At 38.9% G+C, this 23,454-nt stretch overlaps 1 protein-coding gene across 3 annotated transcripts in view; it reads right to left on the bottom strand.

The window, feature by feature from the left end:
• Positions 1 to 23,454, bottom strand: part of PPFIBP1 (PTPRF interacting protein, binding protein 1 (liprin beta 1)) — an 86,066-nt gene that overhangs the window by 18,297 nt on the left and 44,315 nt on the right. For 2 of the 3 annotated variants that reach the window (XM_006895065.1, XM_006895063.1), the window contains 9 exons: positions 15,244 to 15,398; positions 10,901 to 11,016; positions 10,126 to 10,182; positions 8,632 to 8,692; positions 8,248 to 8,277; positions 6,330 to 6,498; positions 3,381 to 3,531; positions 2,774 to 2,902; positions 251 to 401 (listed from right to left, as the gene is read on the bottom strand). In XM_006895065.1, coding sequence (XP_006895127.1) covers positions 251 to 401; positions 2,774 to 2,902; positions 3,381 to 3,531; positions 6,330 to 6,498; positions 8,248 to 8,277; positions 8,632 to 8,692; positions 10,126 to 10,182; positions 10,901 to 11,016; positions 15,244 to 15,398 — 1,019 coding nt within the window. Of the gene's footprint in view, positions 1 to 250; positions 402 to 2,773; positions 2,903 to 3,380; positions 3,532 to 5,812; positions 5,846 to 6,329; positions 6,499 to 8,247; positions 8,278 to 8,631; positions 8,693 to 10,125; positions 10,183 to 10,900; positions 11,017 to 15,243; positions 15,401 to 23,454 lie in introns of all 3 variants that reach the window. The other variant, XM_006895064.1, reaches the window with a different exon arrangement.

The raw sequence follows: 23,454 nt of genomic DNA, 5'->3' as shown, positions 1-23,454 counted from the left end.
GGAGGGACAGCACAGGAGGGGAAGACCCTCCATGAGATGGATTGATTCGGTGACTGGGGTAATCGGGATCGGTATGTCAGAGGCGGTGCGGTTGGCGCAGGATAGAGCAGGGTTTAGGGCTGCTGTGCATAGGGTCGCTATAAGTCGCAAACGACTCGGCGGCACATAACAACAAACAAACAACAAGACATGCAGTCACCACTCTCTCCATCTTACAGTGTCCATTTCCTAAACAAAACAGTTACATTACCTTCTCTAGGTCTTGCTGAGAAGCCTGCAAAAGCGTTTGGCCAGAAGCAATCCAGTGCTTGCCAGAATTCAGGTAGGACCCCAAGCCCTGTTCTACCAGCCAACTGCAAACCTGCTCCTTGGTCCATTTGGCAAAAGGCATATCCAAGTCACTACAGGAGAATGAAAAATTATATTAAAAAAAAAAACAAAACCCAAAACAATCCAAAGGCAATTCTGTTGTTTACCAAATCTCTCATTATCACTCAATGGTTATAGAAATCCCCCAGAGATACACATTTGACCAAGAAAAGCTTCTAAGTGTATATGTATTTGGAGGAGCCAGAAGTACTAGAACTGCAAGTTACCTTCTAAAATCACTTTGTTTCAAACAAAACCACAAAAACTCAATGTGATCTCTAGAAAAAAAAATGTCAAGTTGAACCAATACAGGTCATTATCCTAGTTTTAACCCATATTTTCCTCAAGATCGGTCTTTCAAATAGGAAAAAAGACTATGATTTAATGGAATAAACTTTATTTACTAAAATAATGGTTTCTCTTCAGGCGGCAATCAGTAAAAAGACCAATAAGATCATAATCAATTCTACAACTAGGAGAGAATAAAATAGATGAATGAAACCTTCTAAGAATCAAGTCCCTATGCTCATCAAAAAGCTTCTCCAACAGGGTAAGAAGGGAACGCACAGACTGGGGGGAAAAATATTTGATAATCACATATCTGATAAGGGACTTATATCTATAATGTATAGACTACGCCAGCACCTCAACAAGAAAAAGGTAAACAACACAATCAGAAAATGGGTACAGGAGATGACAAACACACATGAAGAAATGTTCAAAATCACTAGCTATGAGGGAGATGCAGATTAAAACAACTCTAAGATAGCATCTCACCCTAGCAACAATACCAAAGTTCAACAGGGCAACAAACAACAAATGCTGGTGAGGCTGGGGAGAGATTGGCACTCTTATCCAGTGCTAGTAGAAATGTAAAATGGTACAGCCACTATAGAAGGTGTTCTGGCACTTTTTTAAAAAGTTGGAAATAGAAATGCCATTTGACCCAGCAATTCCACCACTGGGAATATGCCCTAAAGAAACCCAAGCAGATACACGCACACCCATGTTTATTGCTGTGTTGTTCACAATAGCAAAGAGATGGAAGCAACCCAAGTGCCCATCAACAATGAACGGATAGAGAAGCTCTGGTATATTCACACAATAGAATACTACGCAAAGCTGAAAAAACAAGGAACTCATAAAAATATTACTCAAAATGGGTGACCCTGGAGGACATTAGGCTAGTGAAATATCCCATCACAAAAGGACAAATACTGCATAACACCACTATTATTAGATCAAATGAGAGGAAGAACTATCCAAAAGGAATATATGATTATACATTATATGTATGACGACAATGTGGAACAAGGGGTGCACTGCAGGGAGGGTTAGGAAAGGGGAGAGACATGGGGGGAAGAAAATGTGCAGCAATGAAAAAAAGTAAAACATTTTTGATATGAAAAAAATTAATAGATATACTAATAAATTGCCACCCCAAAAGCGTGGACCAGTTCTTACAAAAAGAATGGAAAGGTGAAAAAAAGATTGCAACCAATAAGAACAGTATGCCTTCGCTTACTGTTTCCTGGGCTCAGAAAAGGACAAACAAAACAAAGGTCTCTTTTCTTTTACTTGGACAAATGAATAAGGTGCATGGGGTTTTTCTGGGTTGGAGTGAGTAGAGATGGAAGGATCGCCCTCCTCTCTTTAATACCTTAAGAAGTTCCTCTACAAAAAAAGTGTACAGAGAGAACAGATGGCAGATGAGACCTAGTGGTATCTGAAGGGCAAAGAGAGCTTCCTCTTTGAAAATTGTATTCCATGTTCCACCCTAAGTGGGAAGGACTGTGTTTAAAGGCTTTTTTTTTTTTTTAAAATTCATTATCCTCTTGAAAAGATTTGGTATCAATACCTTGGGCTATGTTTACCAGCCTCACCCCTTAATGCTCAGTAAGTCATCACAGTAACTAGGCCTAGTGGTAAGAAGTTAAGAAGTTGTACTGCCATCCCAAAGGCGCTGCTTTGAACCTCATGGGGTGTGACTAATCTAGAGTAAGCACTAATTATTATAATGAGAAAACTGAGCTGCGGATCATTGAAGCAGTTACTCAGGGTTAATTAGACTGCATGGCAGTAAAGGAAATACAAGCAATCTGATTCAAGGACTCAAAATCTTAACTATTACAGTGTCCCATTTTAATTTCTCCGGTGCAAAGTTTTAGAAAACTTTTAATTATTTCTCACCTAAATTTAAGTCCAACAATTTTCCAATACTGCTGAGCCTTTATTTCTGGTTCCCCTCAACTGCACATAGCTCTCACCTTTCAGAGAGCTCTTGATCAACTACTGCCAAATTGCACCCCTTTAAAGATGATGTCCCTCTGATTGGCTACAGCATTAAGCAATGACTTTGACTTAAAAGAGATCCTGATATTTTGTTAGTTCTGACTGTTCTTACCTGTTTGATTGTCCCAAATCTCGAGACCAACCCAAGCGAGGTCCTGCAGTTGCCCGTGTCCCTCCTCTTTTAAATTCAGGCTCAGACATGTCATCTGGGTTGAATGTGGTTGACTGACTTCTTCTAAGTCTGAATAGAAGACATGATGTATATTTCCACAGATTCTATCTGAATTTATTTAGACTTTAACATTAAGCATAACAATTTACATTGATAGATAACTTATAGCTAGCTATTCCTCTATGTATGCCATGTATTTAAAAGCTCAAAACTCACTGCCATGAAGTCAGAATTGACTCTTAGCAGACCCTTGAGTGGGTTTTCAGAAGCAGCTAACTGCCTGGTAGAGACTGTCTATCTTTCTTCCAAGAAGTCACTGCCAGACAGGCGCCACTTTCAGGGTAGCTGCTTAACTTCTCTACCACCTATACTTGCCACAGATGTAGATATTTCTATTTCAATAAAAATCTAATGAGTTAATGTATCCTAGGCCACAGTCTTCTTTGCAGAAGTACATAAAAGATTTATATTTTTGTGTCCATTTTCAGTACATTTTCTATTTATCCCCTTTATACATTTAAGCAAGATATATACAAAGACCACTTACTTTCCAAAGAGCTTCATGATCCCTCTGGGTTTCTTTCTGGTATCTGGAGATGGTGGTAGTATCTGGAAGGGGCTACTGCCTTGTGAATCTTTAGGCCGAGAAGACATGCCAGCCAGATCCAGGTGCTCCGATGCCTCCTTTTCTGTTTCAGCTATTCCAAGAACAGATCAAAGCCTTAAGCCACTTCAAATATGAAATGAACATGCTTGAGAGTAAGCTGTGTGATCCTAGCGACTCTGAAGCATTCTTGTTCTGTTGCTCTCTAATAAATCAGTGATTGACAAAATGCAACCAACATATTTTCTAACCTAATCTATCCTACTGCGTATAGAGTTGATTAAATTACAAGCAAAATCCCACTTTGAGAAGATAAATCAAAAGTATGCCAGGATTGCTGTATTCTTTCCTTGGGCGATTGGAGTGCACAGTGAAACTGTTCGCAGTCTTGCTGTAGCACTTGGTAGTAACGACTGTCACCTGATGTTGCTGTGGAGTTAAACAGCTGATTGTTAGGTTCACAGTCAACAGTTCGATCATTCTGCCACCAGGGCTTCTTGACTATCCTGTGTCTGTTGAAAACATGGTATTTTTTTTTAACTACCATATCATGACACTGCCCTAGGACTCTCACGATAGTTTCTTCTTTGCGGGAATACATTCATCTTTTCTTTCTCCTCCCCTCCATTCCAAGTTCCTTCCAAGATTCAGATCTACGGTCTCTCCAGAGGATCTCTTGACAAGCTCACCCCCTTGAAACTCATCACGAAGCGATGGATTTACTAATTTATAAGCATGTGGCATCAAACTGTTTGGGTCTAACATTACTCTGAGATTTAGTGTCTCAAGTCAAAGTGATATGTACATCCTGAACTAAAAAAAAAAAAAATATCCATCCAACTTCCCTAGAAGTCTTGACTCTCAACTCTTAAATGTAATAGTTCATTAATATTTTATTCAACATTTAATAATATTAGTATCTTCCTGTTACTCTAGATCAAATCCTTGTTATTTTCCTTTTCAATCCTTTCCTTTCTTTGATTTACCTCAAACTGGTTACCAATTTATGGCAATTTTTATTCAAGATATGTAAGTCTTCATCTTAGTTACTGAGAACAGAACAAACTAGATAGGGATTCAGTTTTCCTTTTGATAAAAAATTAGCGTCTAATGGTTTTAGAAGAATAACGTCTACGTTTTGCTGTTTCCAAACCCCTAAGCACTGCCAGTTTTTGTTCTTTCAGTTGACCTATTGAATGATCCCAAACCAGCAAAAAGAAATGTGCCTTCTCAATAGAGCACTTTACATTTTATCAAGGAAAGGGGAAACTGTACACAAAAAAAATAAAATCAAAGGAACAGTGTTTCAGCAAGATAAAAAAGTTGCAGAGGCTGACTTTTCTATAAAGCAGAGCTGTGATTATAGGTTATAGGAAGCAGCATTTGTCTCTTAGCACTGATGATATGGTTCTTCTAAGATGCAAAAACATTTAGAAACTGTCGTCTCTGAATCTGTTTATTTTGTTCATCTCATGCTAACTTTAGATATTTAAGACTATGAAGAGGGAGAGATCACCTTTGCTGATGTAGGTGGTTAAAATCCAGAGGTATGTACATGAGGCAACAGAAATTATTAGAAAAACCCAAAAGAATCTTTGCTTTCAAAATCTACAGCTATGATGGTAAGCGGATCCCTGAAAATGGTGCTGAGTCTGCCTTCCTTTTAAAGGCATTAAATCTCATTTTTCTTTGGAGGATCCTCTCCTCCCCCATTAAACTCTACTCTTTAAAACAGGATAACTGAGCTTCCTTTCTCCTAAAATTACTTGAGGACCTGAAAAGGACATTTTTCTTTCTCACTTAACTTAGTGTCAACTCCTCAGTTAACACATATACTTTCCTCTGAAATACTATCCACTAAATACTATCTCCATCTTCATAGCAACCATGTCAGAGAACATGTCCCCAAGAGAAGTCAAGCTATGAATATTCTCTTTGGTGTCTTCCACAAATCTCTACGCTTGATTCATAGTACTTCTAACTAGAGACAACAGATACATCAAAGAGGGATCTCAAGAACCCGGGAGCTGGTGTGTGGTGACATGCGCTTCAAGAGTGAAAGCTGGAATTTACAATGCCAGGGAACCGCTGCTCTGTATGCCTGTGCAGGACATGATGCATTTGCAGGACACAATGCACTTCTAGGACTTCTCAGGCCCACTTACAAGGCTTCCTGAGCATTAGTTAAAATAGTGGAAGCAAAGGCTCAACAGAAATCCTTTCAGAAGAAAGGAGAAGGAACAAATGCTGATTGGTAAAAATTGCATTTTCTGATTACTGCTAGCTCGCTTTCTAAAGACTGAGATGCTGAGAGAAAAGGTTAGCTTGGTTGGGAGCACAGCACTGGCGGAGGCTGGCATGCAGGGGTACAATACCTAAGGTAGGTGCACTGGCACTTCGTTTACGATCTTCAGATATCCCAACAACGCACACAATCACACGCAGCCCAATGGAGAGAACACAGGGGAATGACAAAATGAAACACTGATGAAATTCCTACTCACAAAATACACACAGTGGAGGAAAGGCATGCAGCACACCGTGCCGCTGATGTTAAATATGGACTTCGTTTATGCGCCAGCAAAACAGACAAGAAACTGTACAATGACATGAAGGAGAATCACCACTTCCACTCTTCCTGCTAAGCTTACACCACAGAGTAAAAGTGGGCTGTGGATCTATGTTCACAGAAGACTGCGATGCACACACTGCAAACTAACTCCATTGGAGCAGTTTTTGCTAACTTTCCCCCAGAGTCATTCACCTCCAATTCTGAGAAACAGAAATTTATAAACAAGATGGATAAGGGAAGGGAACAGATTGATGTCCTCATTCACAAGGCAATACAGAGTTAAACAAAATTAAGGCAAAGGGCATCTTAACCATACATACCCAAATTTGGTGCGCTTGCTGTCCTCTTGTTACTTTTTATTTTAAAAAAGCCCCGACCAAACGAAGATCTGGCTTTCCGAGTGCCAAAGGGGTTGTCATCCATGGAGGCATCGTGTCCCGGAGCTTTGGGAGGGAGGGTCCCTACGGTACGTTCGCCTGGAGCTTTACTCTGAGAGATAAACGAGGATGTTGACAGAAGGTGCCGATGCACAAAATCCACTGTGCCTGCAACCTCCACACTAAACATGCTACATGCATGGTTTCACTTAAAACAATCATTACACTGCTGCATGTACTAGCTATATCAAATACAGTAAAAAGAATTACAGCTCAGCTCAGAAAGTCCCTTTAAAAATATCTTCATTGCTTCATATAGTTGGCAAAGATAAATGAATGTTTAACTCTCATTTGCCTAATTCCTTAAATGATATAGGACAAGGCATTACAAACAGAACTAGAAACAAGATTTTTCTTAGTCAGATTTTTTTTTCCTAGAAATTATGACATAAATAGGCCTATAAATCACTTTGTGCTCTTTATAAAATATCCACATTAATAGAAGCTCAATGAAGGCACCACCAAACTAGTCATGAATAAAATAATTTTTGTTTCCTTGAATTGAACATGGATCTTAGACTGGAGCTTGCAGACAAGTAACCAATCACAGATTATCATTGTCAAAAACTGTGAAACATTCAAATATACTTGGCATTAAAGCATAACAGAGGAGAATTAAACTCTTTGTTGCTTCAGAAGCCACTTGAGATCTGCACAGCATTTCAAGGTCTTTACCAAGAACATTAACTGTGTTTAAGTTACGCTTCCCACACTGCTTATTTTGAGCTTTTGGATTATTTAGAATTGGCAATTATAATAACATAGAGTGTTACATTGTTTTATCATTATACAAAGATGTTTTTGTCTGCATACTCTTACAGTCTCATTTCTATGTATCTTTTCCGCTCTGTTTCATTTGGGGGGAAGTGAAGAGAAGGGCCAAGCAACTTAGGCTTTTACTGCTGTTCGTGGGAACGAAATGTTTACATGCACCACAATTGAGAAGGTCTATTATTTACATCTAAATTCTGATGCCAAAATCATTTAACCACTTAGAGAACTGGCAAGACACAAACAACAGAGGATGATTTTCATTATAGTTGTGGCTGCTGACTTTGTCAGTTACAGTCATGCCATGATTTATGCAGGAAAAATCAGTCAACAGTTTGTACCTGGAAATGACCTTTCTACCAACTATGAACTTCACAAAGTTAACAATGAGGGGTGGGGTAGGGGGCAGGGGGGAAGAAATAAATCAGTGTAAAGAAGAATTGGAACACTTGCTGGCAATGATTAAAACATACTAAAAATATGTCCTTTCGATAGACAGTGGTTATATATATTAAACTGCTGGTGGTCTAAGATGGGGTTTTGTGAAGGTTAAGGAAGGCCTCACCACCTATCAGTCCATCTGTCCTATAGTGGTGGCTTGAGTGTTGCGGCCACAGTGGAAGGTGTGATATATCATTTCACATCCCAAGAGGGTCACAAATGGTGGACAGGCTTCAGGGGAGCTTCCCGTCTATTTCTGAAAATCAGCCAGTGGAAATCTCAGAGGTCACAGAGAGTACCAGGGAAAGGCACTAAGATACACAGTGGCCCACCAATGGGCTCCAGTAGTGTAATTACTGTGAAGGGGACCAACACCAGAAAACATCCTGTCCTATTACATGTAAGGTTGACGTGAGTGGGAGTAGACTCAGAAGGAACTCACACCACAAGGAAGCCAGCTGTGGCCTCAGACAACACAAAAGAGAGTGACTGAGAGCTTCTGGTTTTGCTTTTTTCTTTAGCTTGACTGAAGCAATCTACCTACCTATGTTTAGAACCTAAAACATTTTTACATTAAAATAAGAATTACCTCTATAGGCTTCTGAATAGACTCCGATTCCTGTTCAAAACAACAATAACAACATTTAAATTTGTAGGAATCCTTCATATATTCAGAATTTCTTACATATGATTTCACAAATAAAAAAAGTTTACTTTTAAACTACAAAATTCCAACTTAACTGACTTAATTATGTTTTAAAAAGTCTTTACACTTTTCAGTTTTATGTACTGCTTTAATACCTTCATATTCCTGCTTCTTAATATTTATCATTAGCCATGGTATCTAATAATTTTCCATTACAAATATCACAAACCATCCTTATGAGTTCTATTTGAAAAATGGGGGCAAAAAAAAAATGAAGCTCCATAAATATTTTAACAGGGTAACAGAGAGAAAAAGCAGAGAACCAACCCCATCTGAGGTCTCCTTCTTCAGATTGCCCAGGCTGGTGGACTTTTGTAGACTTGATGGCCTAAAAATAACAATAATTGGGATTAATAATAAGTGACTCTGGTGCCACTGTTTCTAAGCAGAACATCTTGGAAAGAAGTGAAAATTTTGTGTGGGTTGAATCCTGGTAATAAAAGAAAATCTGGATTCAGACAGTCACTTATGTGCTTAACTAAATTATAACATTTAATTCTTTTAAAAGCGGGGTGGTTAACTGTCCTGCCAATCCCTCTAAATGCCCTGCACATGTTAGAATAGCTGGAAAAAATTTTAGGACTATCATGTGTGATGTCAATATTTGAAAACAGACTAGTGTTTAACATCAACCATCACTGCATCTTTACTATGGACACATTTATACAGAAACTTCTAAAATATTGATAGATTATTCATAGATCATCCTTCTAATTAAAATTTGAAAGTCTTACTTTTCAGTTCACAAAGGAATCAATTTTCCAAGTTTGACAAAGCAATTCACTGGATAATTCAGATCAAAGCACATTAGAAGAGGCCCTGTCCTCTCTAGAGTAATTCATTCATTATCTCAGCAAATGTAGTGTAAGACCGTAGATATGTGGTGGCTATCTCTCTCACATAATTAGCATTTAATTATGCAGAGCTTGTGTTACCTCAAAATTGAAGGCAGGACTGTGTTTAAAAATCAGAGAAAAATCTCAAAAAAGCCCCCAAACACTACCATCTTTATTCTATGAAATAATACAAATATGTTAACAAATATTAAAGGGCATTTCTCATGTATTTCTACATCTATGAGCTGCCAGAATTAGCTAGCCAGAAAAGCAAGTAAAAGAAAATGATGTGAAAAGAAAGATCTCATCTTCGAGTTCTGCTCTGAAAATGGATGAGTCTAATTTGATCCAGATTTTAACTTGGATAAACACAGATATTAGGTCAGTTTATTAAATTGAAAATGCAAAAAGTACGTTTCAATCTTTCCAGTCTTCGCATCACTCTCTGTAATGCTTTTCAATCTGCTAGATTCAAAATATAAGCCAGTTTAAAAATTAAAAGCACTGGCTTCTAATAAAAACTGAAGGAAGACTAAAGCTTGGTGTGAAATTACGATAAGTAAGCACACACACTGAACTGAAGATCCTACAAGGTGCACATAGCCAAACAGTTGGAAGTTCAAGCTGACCTAGAGGTGCCTTGGAGAAAAGACCTACAATCAACTTCTGAAAAAACAGCCATTAAAAACACTACAGAGCAGAGCTCTACTCTGACACACACAGGGCTGCCCTAAGTTGACTGGATGGCAATTGGTTTTCTTTTTAACTCTACAACATCTTCTTGCCTCCACCTAAGCATTACAGATTAATTCATTTACTTAGATTTCAAAGTCATTCACCATTAAAATAGGTTATTGTTAGCCTAATTGATACTTCTACTTTATGTGCCAATTGCATTTTTCACCTTCAATAAGAGATAACTTACAAAGAACTATCACAACGCTGAGTTTCAACAGTGACATCAAGCGTTATTTTTCCATCACTGAAACACAAAAAGGGAAAGAAATTCTATTACTTACACACACAAAAAGGTCCAGATGTAATCTAGGTGAAAAGAATTATTATGTACTAAAATCTTGAAAGTCCATCTATGTCACCTTTTATCTTTGGTAAGTTTTTTTTTTTAAATTTGGCCCAGTTCTAAGATTAGTGAGCTCTGGTGGCTTGTAAGTAAAATGTTGGGCTATTTACCAAAAGGTCAAGGGTTTAAATCCACTAGCCACTCTGTGGAAGATGAGGTAAACGGCTCCCACTGGATTTATAGTCAAAGAAACCCAATGGACAGTTCTGCTCTGTCCCGTGGTATTACAGTGAGAGGCAATCCATTTGATGCCAATGAGTTTACAGTTAATTTTAAGATTAGGCAATTTGGGAATACACTGACAAAATAATTGGTTTGCCTAATAAGTAAATTCCACTTCTCTGTCCTGTCTTCTCAGTAATCATTTCTACATGCCCATTCCTGCTCTGCTTGCAACTCATTGATGGATACTGAGAATTCAAAATTCAAGTCCCTTAAGATCGTTCTCTAAATGACCATTCCAAATCAGCGTCATCACCTAAGACTGAATACAGTCCGTTAGGTACATGCCTTGCTGTTTCCTGCTTGTCTGGGTAGAAACTGAAAGCTGGACCCTCATTTTTGGTTGATCTACTATTTTGAGAATTGATATCCCAAAGTTATGTAAAAAATCACATACTTCTCTTCAAAAGAAGTCTCAAGTTTAGGAGGCAATTTTGCTTTTTCAGAAGTTTCCAAGCCTTTAGATGCTGGCAGCAGTGAAGGGATTGAAACTTGCAAGATGTTCGTGTGATACTATAAGTAGGAAAAAAATTTTAAAAACCTATCAGTCAAACAAACAAACAATAACAAAAGTCATACAGCAAAGGAAAAAAAGACAATTAAAAAGACTTTTCATCAAAATCTTATACATATGCATTCGTAACTCATACCAATAAAGTAATTTTAGAACAGAAACATCTACAAAGAAAAAGTGTTAATTAAAGAAAACATTATAGAGGAAGGTAATTTTTAACTTGGCCCTAAATAAGATATTGAATATTGTGACTAAGGTAAAAAAATACCATTAAGTATAAAAAAAAAAAAAAAAAGCAGCAGAAGAAGAGTAAATAAAAATCTCATTTTTTTTTTACTATTAACTAGAACTCTGGAAGGGAGCTCTGGTGGTCTGGTGGTAAGGAGTTGCTCTGTCAATCCAAAGGGAGGTGGTTTGAATATGCTCAGTGGGAGAAGGACGGGCAACTTCCTCCTGTGTGATTTACAGTCTCTTGAAACCTGCTGGCGGGTCACCTATGAGTTGGTCATGACTCCACGGAACTAACAACTGAGCTCTAGCAGCGCAGTCCAGAGGGACTTTCATGGCAAAAGGTGGTGCCTCTCTGGTGGCTGGAATCCACCGATGGCTCCACGGGAAAAATCTTCTGTGTGATTTACAGCCTCCAGAGTTCTGCTCGTGAGTCAGCATCGAGTCTGTTTCGACACCACAGCAATGATTTAACTGCCAGTAAATCCTAGCAATTCAGCGTGATTTCAGTTACTGAGCAGTGAGCATATCCTCTGATGCCACAAAAGGCTATAATATATAGGTTACAATTTTACAAATTCAGAATTTTTAAATTCAAACCTTAATATCCCCTCCCTAGTTCTTAGGAAATGTGGCTGAACTACTTCAGTCATCATTGAATGATTTTCTAAACTAAACATCCATCATCAAATGACAATGTACAAAGCAGACAGACCGAGGCTACCTGGTTATATCACTCTCACGTCATTACATTGACTGTATATTGACGTAACACTAGTGCTTCTCTATATACAAGCACATTCATTAGCTGTCAACTAATATTTTCTTTCAAAGATATTTCTTACTAAAAAAATAATTTTCTTACTCTTTAATGAATTCCTTGAATGATACGTATCTCTGCACTTTCTTACAGACTCGAGAGAAAAAGTCTCTTTCTCCTTAAGTTTCATATTATATAATGAGAGAGCTGGTGGCCTAGTGGTAAGAAGCTGCACTATAATCCTGAAGGCATGCAGTTCAAGGCCACCAGTGATTAACGGTTGCCCCTGAAAACCCACCGAAGGGTCAGCTGTGAGTAGTCAGTTTGACTCAATCGTACACAACATTATGTAATAACCAGCAGCAGGTATAAAAAAGTAAGCATGCTGCTTGGCTTCTTCTAGATCATTATAGTAAAATATGGAAGATGATCAAAGAAGGAACTGTTAATCAGAAAGGAGTCAAAGTTGGTTCATTTAAAAGCAAAACAGTTTCCAATAGCTTGACTCTCCAGACAGCAAATTACATTAAAATGAAGAAATGTCTTCCGTCAGGAAAGCATGATCTTTAGATGAAGCCAAGGGCGTAGCTGGAAAGCCCTCCATGAAAACCTCAGGAAGATTTTAAGGTGGTGGTGTTTCACTGGTGGTGTTTCCAACCAACCATAGGACTCAAAATTTCAAGAGCGTATCCTGTAACAGCAGTTCTTAGAGAAAGTCCAAGTCTAACAAAGGATTATTTTAAAGGTATTTGTGAATATGCTTTTATTTAAGGCAGTGACCGATAAGTTCATTTGTAAGAATTCTCATAATTTTATAAATAATTATACCAAACTAGTTGAAAAGGATTGAGATGATATAAAATTAAAAGCAGCTTTTGTGAGGGAGCTCTCCCTTGTGGCCTAGTGGCAAGAAGCTGTGCTGCAATCCCAAAGGAGGAGCACAGTTTGATCCCATGAGATGTTCTGCATGAAGGGAGGAAATCTCCTCCTATGCCAGTCGGATCTGATTTGGCGGTCCACAACCAGGGGAAGAAAAAAATTGAAGGGAAAAAAAGTGGCTTTTGAGGCCTCAAACTTCTGAAAGAACAAAGCCGGCAAATAAAACTACCTGGCTGCAGATACAGGCTACTCTTTTATGGAAAATGAAGTAGCACGTGAAGAGAACAAATAAGAGTGTCAAGGACTGGACTCTACTAAAGAAATAACCTTACTAAATAATGCTGGGGGCTAGATTCCAGTGTTAATAAGGACTGTGACAGCTGTGTGTCTTCATTCTCCTGCTTTGAAATGAGAGGGTCTGTAGAAAACATTTTAAGTCCCCCTCATCACAACTGGGAATGATAGTTACATTTTATGTTGCTATTTTTTTTTTTTTACTTCAGAAGGAACAGTACTTAAGGAGTTATATCCAAGGAAATGTAACTGGGGAATTTCCCGACATCTTGACCTGCCCTGAAGACAAGATCATGGGACATTCGTCTAATAAGAGTGAGACACTGGGATTTAGGAGAGGGGATGAATATATTTCCTTATGAGAAAGAAATAGAATTTGTTGCAGTCGTAAGGTAGAGTAGAAGATTCTACCTTCTAAATACGGCTGCATCAATACATTCCATTCCATGACTTAATGTTGTCATAATCCATCAAAAACTAACTTGGTCCCACAAGGACAAATACTGTATAAAACCATTATTGTAGAATGAGCATAAGGATCCAAGAGGGGGTGGGGAAACAGAAGGATGAGGATGTGCAGGAGGAGGATTATTTATCATGGGTTGTACAAGTTGATGGGTGAGGGAAATTGGAAGACTCTGTTCTGGAAAACAATGTATTTGAATTTTGTAAATAAACTAGTATAATAATAATAAAAGAAATTCCAAAGGTGAACCCCTCCCTTTATCCAGGCTGTTTTAAAATTATAATAATCATTTACTCATCCACTCATTGCTGTCAAGTGGAACTGACATAGCCGACCCTCCATCGGGTTTGTGAGGGTATATATCACATGGGAGAATACTCTTTGCCTTTATTCTGAGAAGCAACTAGTAGATTAGAACCACTTAAGAGATCTGGCGTATGGACTAAGCCACCAGTGTGTCCCTTTTACTAACAATAAATAATTATGAATAAAAAAAAATCAAAACAAGGTCTAAAACACAATGTTCATGGTTAGCTGAACAGAAAAACGAAATTGCAGTGAACTCTGGTGGCCTAGTGGCAAGAAGCTGCACTGCAATCCCAGAGGTATGCAGTTCAAATCCACCAGATGCTCTGCTGGAGAAGGAGGGACAATCTCCTCCTGTACCAGTCAGATTCAATTTGACGATACACACTCAAAAAAGTAATAATTAAAAACATTAAAAAAAACTAATTTGCTTTGTAACTTTTCATTGAAAGCAGAATGGGAAAAAAGGAAAAGGGGGTGGGGGTAAGTCCTTAAATCTGATTCTATGAATACAGTAAAAGAGAAACTTCACGGCTTCTGAGAAAACTCCTAAAAATGATGCAATTTTGCCTGATCCTCTTGAGATGCCTGTGCTTAGGACCCAGACATCACACTGCGAAGAAGCCAAGCCGTCATGGAGCTGTTCCAGACAGGGCTTCAGCTGAGGTCCCAGCCAACAGCCAACATCAACCACCAGACATGAGTGAATAGTCTTCAGCTGACTCAAGTCCTCACCCTTCACACCACACCGGCTAATGCTGAGTGGGGCAGAGACATGTTCCTGCTGAGCTCTGCCCAAATTATAGATCTATCAGCAAAATAAATGCCACTCGAGCCACAGAGTCCTGGGGTAGTGTGCAATAGGTAACTGGAGCAGATTTTAGTGCCAAATTTGCAGGGAAAGTAAATCCAAAGAGCTGTTTCTCTCTCTAGTTGCTTTTCCCCAGTCTAAAGAAAAATCAGTCACTAACAGAATGATTAGACCAATTTATGCACAGTTACATAAACTGTAACCTCATATTCAAGATGGCCATCTCTATCTTCCAGAAATTAAAATATTTTTCTTTAATTACGTTTGCAATTTGGACATTGCCAGAGGCATTTATTAAAGAGAAAATGAGGGAAAGAAGCCCACACATTTCAAATAAAGACCTGCTGGGCAAATAAATTGCCAGAATAAGCCAAAATAGATCAATAATTGAATGTTAATTATTTTCATGTTAATAATAGTTGTTTAACTTTGAATGGTAGCGTTCCTCCAATATGAAGAAAATACTGAAAGTCGATAGCTACCTCCTCTGGAATACTCGTGTTAAATGGGTCGTGGCTTGGAGAGCCTAGGGCCGGAATAGGTGATGGACTTTTCTCTAGATCCCCGAAGCCCTGGGCATCCAACAAAGCAGAGATGGAACCAGAATTGGGCAGGTCTTCATAGTCACCATCTTTGCCTAGAAAAAGACAAAGCAAAAGAGGGCAACATTATCTTTTCATATTAAAAATATGAGTCAACTTTTCACAGCACAGCTTGGAAAAAAAATGCACACGTAGGGCTGAGGAGACAACATTTTAATCTATGAGCACCAGAACGCAGGGAGCATGGGGCCATGGCAGGGGTACTGACAGAGGAAGTCACATGATAAAATACTAAATGATTCAAAACCAATTAGAAATTCATTTAACATGACAATCTTCCTATCATTGTACTTAGAAAGTGGGGGCTTTATACATTTAAATTTATAAATAACCAAGAGTGAATTTAGAAATAATCAACTGAAGAGTATCTGTGAGGTAACAAACGAATATGGAATAACAACGCTTTGTTATGTTACGTTGTTATGTGCTACTGAGTCAAGTATAACTCATAGAGACCATATGAACAACAGATCTGAATTCTGTCCTATCTTGTGCCATCTTCATCATCTCTGAAATAATTGAGCCCACTGCTGTAGTCCCTGTGTATATCTACCTTTTTGAGTGTCTGCCTCTCTTTTCCTGACCCTCCACTTTTCTGAGCATGATGTCACTATCTAAGGAATAGTGCTTCCTAAGAGTAAGTCCAAAGTATGCAAGACAAAGCTTTTCCATTTTGGCCTCTTAAGGAGTACTTCGGCTGCACCTTTTCTAAGAGATAGTTATTTGTTCTTTTGGCAGTCCACAGGATAGTGAATACTCTTTCTAAAACCACAACTCAAAAGCATCAATTTCTTCTTCTGTCACTCATATTCACTGTCCAGCTCTCAGCCACATAGTAAGTTTTATGAAGACTATGACTTTGAAGGCACGTTAGCCTTCAAACAGTATTACTCCTCAGTATTGGCTATCCACTTCTGAAATGACAGGCCTTCAAAAACCCTGTGTACAATAGAGCACACTTAAGACTGTCATTTGGACTAACAGACATGGTAATTGAAACTGAGATCTTAGAAATAGAAACACAGAGAAAGAGCAACAGCTGTAAGGAGACATTAGTGATTGGAACGTGGAATGTAAGAAGCATGAATGTAGGAAAATTGGACATTGTTAAGAAGAAATGGAACGCATAAATATTGACATACTAGGTATTGGCAAAATGATCATATGATTTACTATGCTGGGGATGAAAAGGTGAGAAAAAAATGGGGTTGGTTTCATAATTAAAAAAGCAATTGTCAGATCTATCCTGAAATACAGTGTGGTGAGCGACAGGATAATATCCATAAGCATACAAGGAAGTCCAGTGAATACCACTATCATTCTAGAGCCAAAGAGTAGGAAATAGATTTCTACCAACTTCTGCAGTCAGAAATTGACCAAACAGGCAATCAAGAAGCATTGATAATAACAGGTGACTAGAACGCCAAGGTTGGGAACAGGGAAGAAGGATCAGTAGCTGGAAAACATGGGCTCGGTGAGAGAAATAAGGCTGGAGATTGAATGATAGAGTTCTGCACATTTAATAATTTATTCATTGCAAACACCTTTTACAAGAAACATAAACAGAGGCTATACACATGGATCTCACTTGATAGCATGCACAGGAATCAAATCGATTACATTTGTGGAAAGACTCAGTGGAGAAGCTCAATATCAGCAGTGAAAACCAGACCGGGTGCTGATTACGGGACAGACCACCAACTACTCATATGCAAGTTTAAGGTGAAGTTGAGGAAAGTTAAATTAAGCCCACGAAAACCAAGATTTGACCTTAAGTCTGTCCCACTCGAATTTCAAAACCATCTCAGGAACAGGTTTGAGGCCTTGAGAATCAATGAGTGTAGGCCAAATGAGCTCTGGGAGGATATCAAGAAAATCATCCACGAAGAATGCAAAAGATCATTACAATGGCTGAAGAAGAAGACCAGACCAAGATGAATGTCAGATGAGACTCTAAGTATTGCATTAGAGCGGTGAGTAGCCAAAGCTAAAGGAAGAAATCAAAGAGCGGAACAGAAAATTTCAAAAGGCAGCTAGGGATGACAAAGCAAGACACTATAATTAAATGTGCAGAGAGCTGGAGTAAAAAAATCAAAAGTGCTGAACTCCCTCGGCGTTTCTTAAGCTGAAGGAGTTGAAAACCAAATTCAAGCCACAGGTGGCAATACTTAAGGATACTTTGGGTAGAATGTTAAATGATCCAGGAAGTATCAAAATAAGATGGAAGGAGTACACAGAGTCACTGTATCAGAAGGAATTGGCTGACACAGAGGAATTTCATGAAATAACATATGAGCAAGAGCCTATGGTGATGAAGGAGGAAGTTCAAGTTGCTCTGAAGGAATTGGCTAAAAACAAGGCTTCAGGAGTTGATAGCATACCAACTGACTTATTTCAACAAACAGACACTGGCCTGGATGTGCTCACTAAGTTGTGCCAGCAAATCTGGTGGATAGCCAGCTGGCCAACTGACTGGAAGAGATCAATATTTGTTCCCATTCCAAAGAAAGGTGACCCAACAGATTGTGGAAACTATAGAACAATATCACTGATATCACACACAAGCAAGATTCTGCTGAAAATTATCCAAAAATGTTTGGAACAGTAAGTCAGAGTACTGCCAGATGTGCAGGCTGGATTTAGAAGAGGTCATGGTACTAGGGATATTATAGCTAATGCCAGATGGATCTTAGCAGAAAGCTGAGAATACCAGAAGAATGTCTATCTGTGCTTCATTGACTATGCAAAGGCTTTTAACTGTGTAGATCACAACAAGCTATGGCTGACTCTGAGAAGAATGGGAATCCCAGAACATTCGATTGTGCTAATGCAAAACCTATACTTGGACCAAGAGACAGACGTCAGAACAGAGCAAGGAGACACTATATGATTCAAAATCAGGAAAGGGGTCCATCAGGGATGTAGTTTGTCTCCATACCTTTTCAATCTGTATGTAGAACAGATCATCCGAGATGCTGGGCTGTATAAGGAGGAATGTGGCATCAGGATTGGTGAAAGAATCATCAACAACCTGCGTTATGCAGATGACACAACCCTGCTTGCTGAAACTGAGGAGGACCTGAAGCACTTTGCTGCAGGTCAAGGACTGCAGCCTTCAATATGGATTGAAGCTCAACATCAAGAAAACAAAGATTCTCACCACTGGGCCAATTGGCAGCATCAGTACGGATGGTGAAGAGATTGAGAGAGTTAACAAGTTTTAGTTTACTTGGCTCCACAGTCAACACTCTTGGTAACAGCAGCCAGGAAATCAGGAGATGAATTGCATTGGGAAGGTCGGCTGAGAGAGACCTCTTAAGAGTGCTGAAGAGCAACGATGTCAGGCTGGATACTAAGGTGCACCTGATCCAGGCTATGGTCTTTGCAATTATGTGCTATGCATCGGAGAGTTGGACAGTGACTAGGGATGACAGAAAGAGAACTGATGCCTTTGAGCTGTGATGCTGAAGAAGGGTATTGAATATACCATGGACTGCTATGAGAACAACAGGTTTGTCCTGGAGAGGGTGAAGCCAGAATGCTCCTTGGAGTCAAGGATTCTGAAGCTTCATCTGACATATTTTGGGCATGTTGCAAGGAGGGACTGGTCTTTGGAGAGGGACATCATGTTTGGGAGAGTGGAGGGACAGCGCCGGAGAGGAAGACCCTCAATGAGATGGATCGATTTTGTGAGTGGAGTGGTGCAAATGAATGTGTTTGAGACAGCGAGGTTGGCACAGGGTAGAACGGCATTTAGGGCTCTTGTATATAGGGTTGCTATGAGTCGCAAGCGACTTGACGGCACTTAACAACAAACAACAACAACAACTTTAGAGAGGTCCTTAATAGTAGACATTCCCAAAGCAATATTTCTTTTGATTTCTTGACTTTTGTTGCAAAGGGTATTGACTGTGGATCCAAATAAGATGAAATTGTTGACAATTTCAACCTTTCCCCCATCTATCCTGATGCTGCCTATCAGCATGGTGGTGGGGATTTTTGTCTTCTTGATGTTGGGACATGATTCATACTGAAGGTTATAGTCTTTGATCTTCTGCAGCAAGCATTTTAAGTTTTCTTTACTTTCAGCAAGCAAAATTGTGTCTCTGCATAATGCAGGTTGTTGACGAGTCTTCTCCTGTTCTTGATGCCAACTTTTTCTTCAGAGTCCAGCTTCTCGAATGAGGTGCTCAATTTACAGATTGAACAGGTATGGAGAAAGGCTACAGCCTTGATGCACACCTCTCTAAATTTAAAACCATGCAAAGTTCCTTTGCTTTGTTCAGACAACAGCTTCTTGGTCTGGCTAAAGGTTTCATATGAGCATCATTAGATGTTCTGTTGTTCACATTCTTCTCAATGTTAACTGTAGTTTATTATACCCCAGTCAAATGCCTAATAAAAGTCACAATTTAAACAATTCCATTTTCATCACTGCTAAGCTGTTAAAAAGATACAAAAAGTGGAAAAAGGGCAGACTACCTTTTTGCTCTTCAAGGGAATCCCTTTAGGTCATTTTAAAGCAGAAAGAAGAGCCCAACAGAGAAAAGGAACCAAATAGACAGCAAATCAGCAACTTTGAGAGCTTTGTTATATTCCCACTAAAGAAAAAGATTAAAGGGTAACAATACAGTGCCAGGTATTCTTTTTTTTAAAAAAAAAAACAAAGCAGGAAAAAAAGGTGCTTGAAACTCCTGGATAATACTAAAAATGGCTGATCACATAATTGTTGAAAAATCTTACCAGGAGGGCAAAGCTACTTAAATCAGGTTTTATGATAAATTTATTAGAACTTGTTATTAGGTGCAGTCTAGTCAAGTATGACTCATAGTGACCCTATGAACATATCTGAACCCTGTCCTATCCTGTGCCATCTTCACATTTCCTGACACACTAGAGCCCATTGTGGCAGTCACCGTGTCAGTTTACCTGGTCAGGGCTCTACCTCTTCTTCACCAATCCTCCACTTTTTCCAAGCATCATATCCCTCTCCAAGGAACAGCCCCTCCTAGCAACATGCCCAAAGTATGTGAGGTGAAGCCTCATCATGCTTGCCTCTCCAAGCTGCAACCTCTGCAAGACACATTTGTGTGTTCTTTTGTCTGTCCATAGATTGTTTAGTGATCTTCTCTAAAACCATAGCTCAAAGGCATCAATTCTTCTTCGGTCATTTTTATTCATTGTCCAGCTCTCAGATGCATAGCAAGTGACAGGAAAGATCATGGTGTGAATCTGACACACCTTAGTCCTCAAACTGACATCATAACTCAATAATCTGGAGAGGCTCCTAACTGCAGATTTTCCCAGTGCAATGCATCTCCTTATTTCCCGACTGCTGGGACAAAGGGTGTTGATTGTGGATCCAAGTTAAGATGAAGTTGTTGACAGTCTCAATCTCTTCTCTATCCACCATGAACTTAGGGTTTATAAAATAGTATAATGATTAATTAGAAATCTTAGTGAAAACAAAAATCACTCTTCTTGGAATAGGACATACTTTTCTATGAATACCACTTTAAACCTACAGGTTCAAACAATCAGGAAAATGACTGAAGAGAAAGTCATAAAAATGCCAGCAGCAATCAGTCAATACAATTTTCAGCCATTTTTTACCCTTTTCTATTTCATGAATGTTTCTGAGTTATGAGTAATAAGAATTGGTACAATTTACTCAAATAACCATGAGTTCACTTGCTCATTAGTACTAAGAGTGCAAACGGTCATTGCAAAGACAGAAGAGGAAGTGAAGACCAAAATGGTATCAGAAGGGACTCTGAAAATTGCACTGGAGCACAGAGAAGCCAAAGCACAGGGAAGAATTCAAGATACTAAAGAGTTGAATAGAAGATTTCAAAAGGCAGCACGGGATGACAAAGCAAAATATTACAATGAAATGTGCAAGGAGTTGGAGTCAGAAAATCAAAAGGGCCGAACTCGCTCAGCATATCTTAAGCTCAAGGAACTGAAGAACAAATTCAAACCTCGAGTTGCTATGATCAAGGATGCTTTCAGCAGAATGTTAAATGATCCAGGATTTATTAAAAGAAGATGGAAAGATAAGATTATAAGATATTTACAGTCTCAAAATATGGCAAGCTCTATGAATGAGAAGAAAATGAAGTACCAATTTTGGGGTGGGGTTTTTTTTTTTAATTAAATTCCACCAACTGATTTTTTGACAAGAAGATGAAATCAGTTAAGTGGGGAAATGACAGCCTTTTTAACAAATGGTGCTGGCAAAACTGGAAAACTATCTGCAGAACTCAAGCAAGATCCATACCTCACTCCATATAAAAAAACCAACTGAAAGTGGACATAGGACTAAAATCAAGGACTAGAAACTTCATTTGGAAAAAAGCTTGGAAGAAATCTTGAAGTCCTAATCCATAACATAAACAGTCTTCCAAGCATCCTGGAAAAACTACAACCAGGAGACGATAATATAGATGAATAGGACCTTCTAAGAATCAAATCACTATGTACATCCAAAAACTTCTCCAACAGGGTGAAAAGGGAAGCCACAGATTAGGGAAAAATATTTGGTAATGACATGTCAGACAAGGGATTTATAGCTAGAACTTATAAAACACTCGAGAACCACAACAAGATAAAGGTAAATAACACAGTTGAGAAATGGGCATAGGATATGAACAGACACTTCACCAAAGAAGGCATTCAGATGATGAACAAGCACATGAAGAAATGTTCAAAAGCCCTAGCTCTAAGAGAGATCAAAATCAAAACAACTATGAGATATCATCTCATCCCAGTAAGAAGAGCAAAATTTAACAGAACAACAGGCAACAAATGCTGGTGAGGTTGTGGAGAAACTGGAACCCTTATTTCACTGTGAGTGGGAGTATAAAATGGTGCAACCACTATGGAAGGCTGTATGGCGCTTTCTCAAAAAGTTGCAAATAAAGATACCATTTGACCCAGCAATTCCACTACTGGGAATATACCCTAAAGAAACCATAACCATCACCCAAGCAGATATATGCACACCCATGTTTATTGTGGCTTTGTTCACAACCCAAGTGCCCATCAACAAGCGAATGGATAGAGAAACTCTGGTATATTCCCACAATGGAATACTATGCTGCACTGAAAAATCAGGAACTAATGAAATATTATACAAAATGAGTGACCCTGGAAGACATGATGCTGAGTGAAATATCTCAGTCACAAAAGGACAAATATTGCATAGGGACACTTGTAAAACAGGACTGACATCAGGGTTGAGGGAAGACGGAGAAAGAGGGAATAAATAATGTATACTGCATTGAAACAGATGAGGGAGAGAACTGTTTAAAAAGGGATATACAATTAGATATTATTGTCATGACAGGAGTCCAGAATGAAGGCTGCAGTGGACTTGAGGGGAGGAACTATATAACAATGAAAGAATTTTTCTTTTTCTTTTCAAAGAGAAGAGCGAATTGGGGGGGTGGGCAGGGAGAAAAATGCAATAATGAATGACTGGAAACCCTAAGTCTCTGTAAACTTTCATTAAAATTTAAAAAAAAAAAATTAAAAAATATCCCTAGTCTTGACACTGGTCTTGCTTTTTTGTGAATTTATCAAATGAAAATGACAAAATATCAGTGATTCATAAATACCTACCAAAATAGTTGTTTCTTTCCAGTAATTACCCTTTGTTATGAATTACACTGTATCCTCCCAAAATACATGCTGTCAATTCTAACCCCCTAAACACGTGGCTAAGAAGACCAGTAAGATAGTGGTAACGTACTGGGCTAACAACTGGAAAGGTCAACAGGTTGAACTCACCATCCACTTTTCAGAGAGAAATGAGCAATCTCCTCCCATTAAGATTAACAGCCTCAGAAACTCAACCTTGGGCCACTATGAGTTGGAGCCAACTTGGTGGCAGGCGGCTTGGCTTGGTTGAGGTATACTTATGGCTTTAAACTGGGTGGCTCCTTGGAGGCAAGGATTCTGAGGCTCCGTCTAACATACTTTGGACATGCTGTGAGGAGAGACCGGTCCTTAGAGAGGGACATCATGCTTGGGAGGGTGGAGGGACAGCGCAGGAGAGGAAGGCCCTCTGTGAGGTGGATTGATTCAGTG

Source organism: Elephantulus edwardii, unplaced genomic scaffold (genome assembly GCF_000299155.1).
Source record: "Elephantulus edwardii isolate Elephantulus edwardi_28Jun2011 unplaced genomic scaffold, EleEdw1.0 scaffold00157, whole genome shotgun sequence".
Classification (NCBI taxonomy): domain Eukaryota; kingdom Metazoa; phylum Chordata; class Mammalia; order Macroscelidea; family Macroscelididae; genus Elephantulus; species Elephantulus edwardii.
This window is presented reverse-complemented; position numbering and strand designations above follow the sequence as displayed.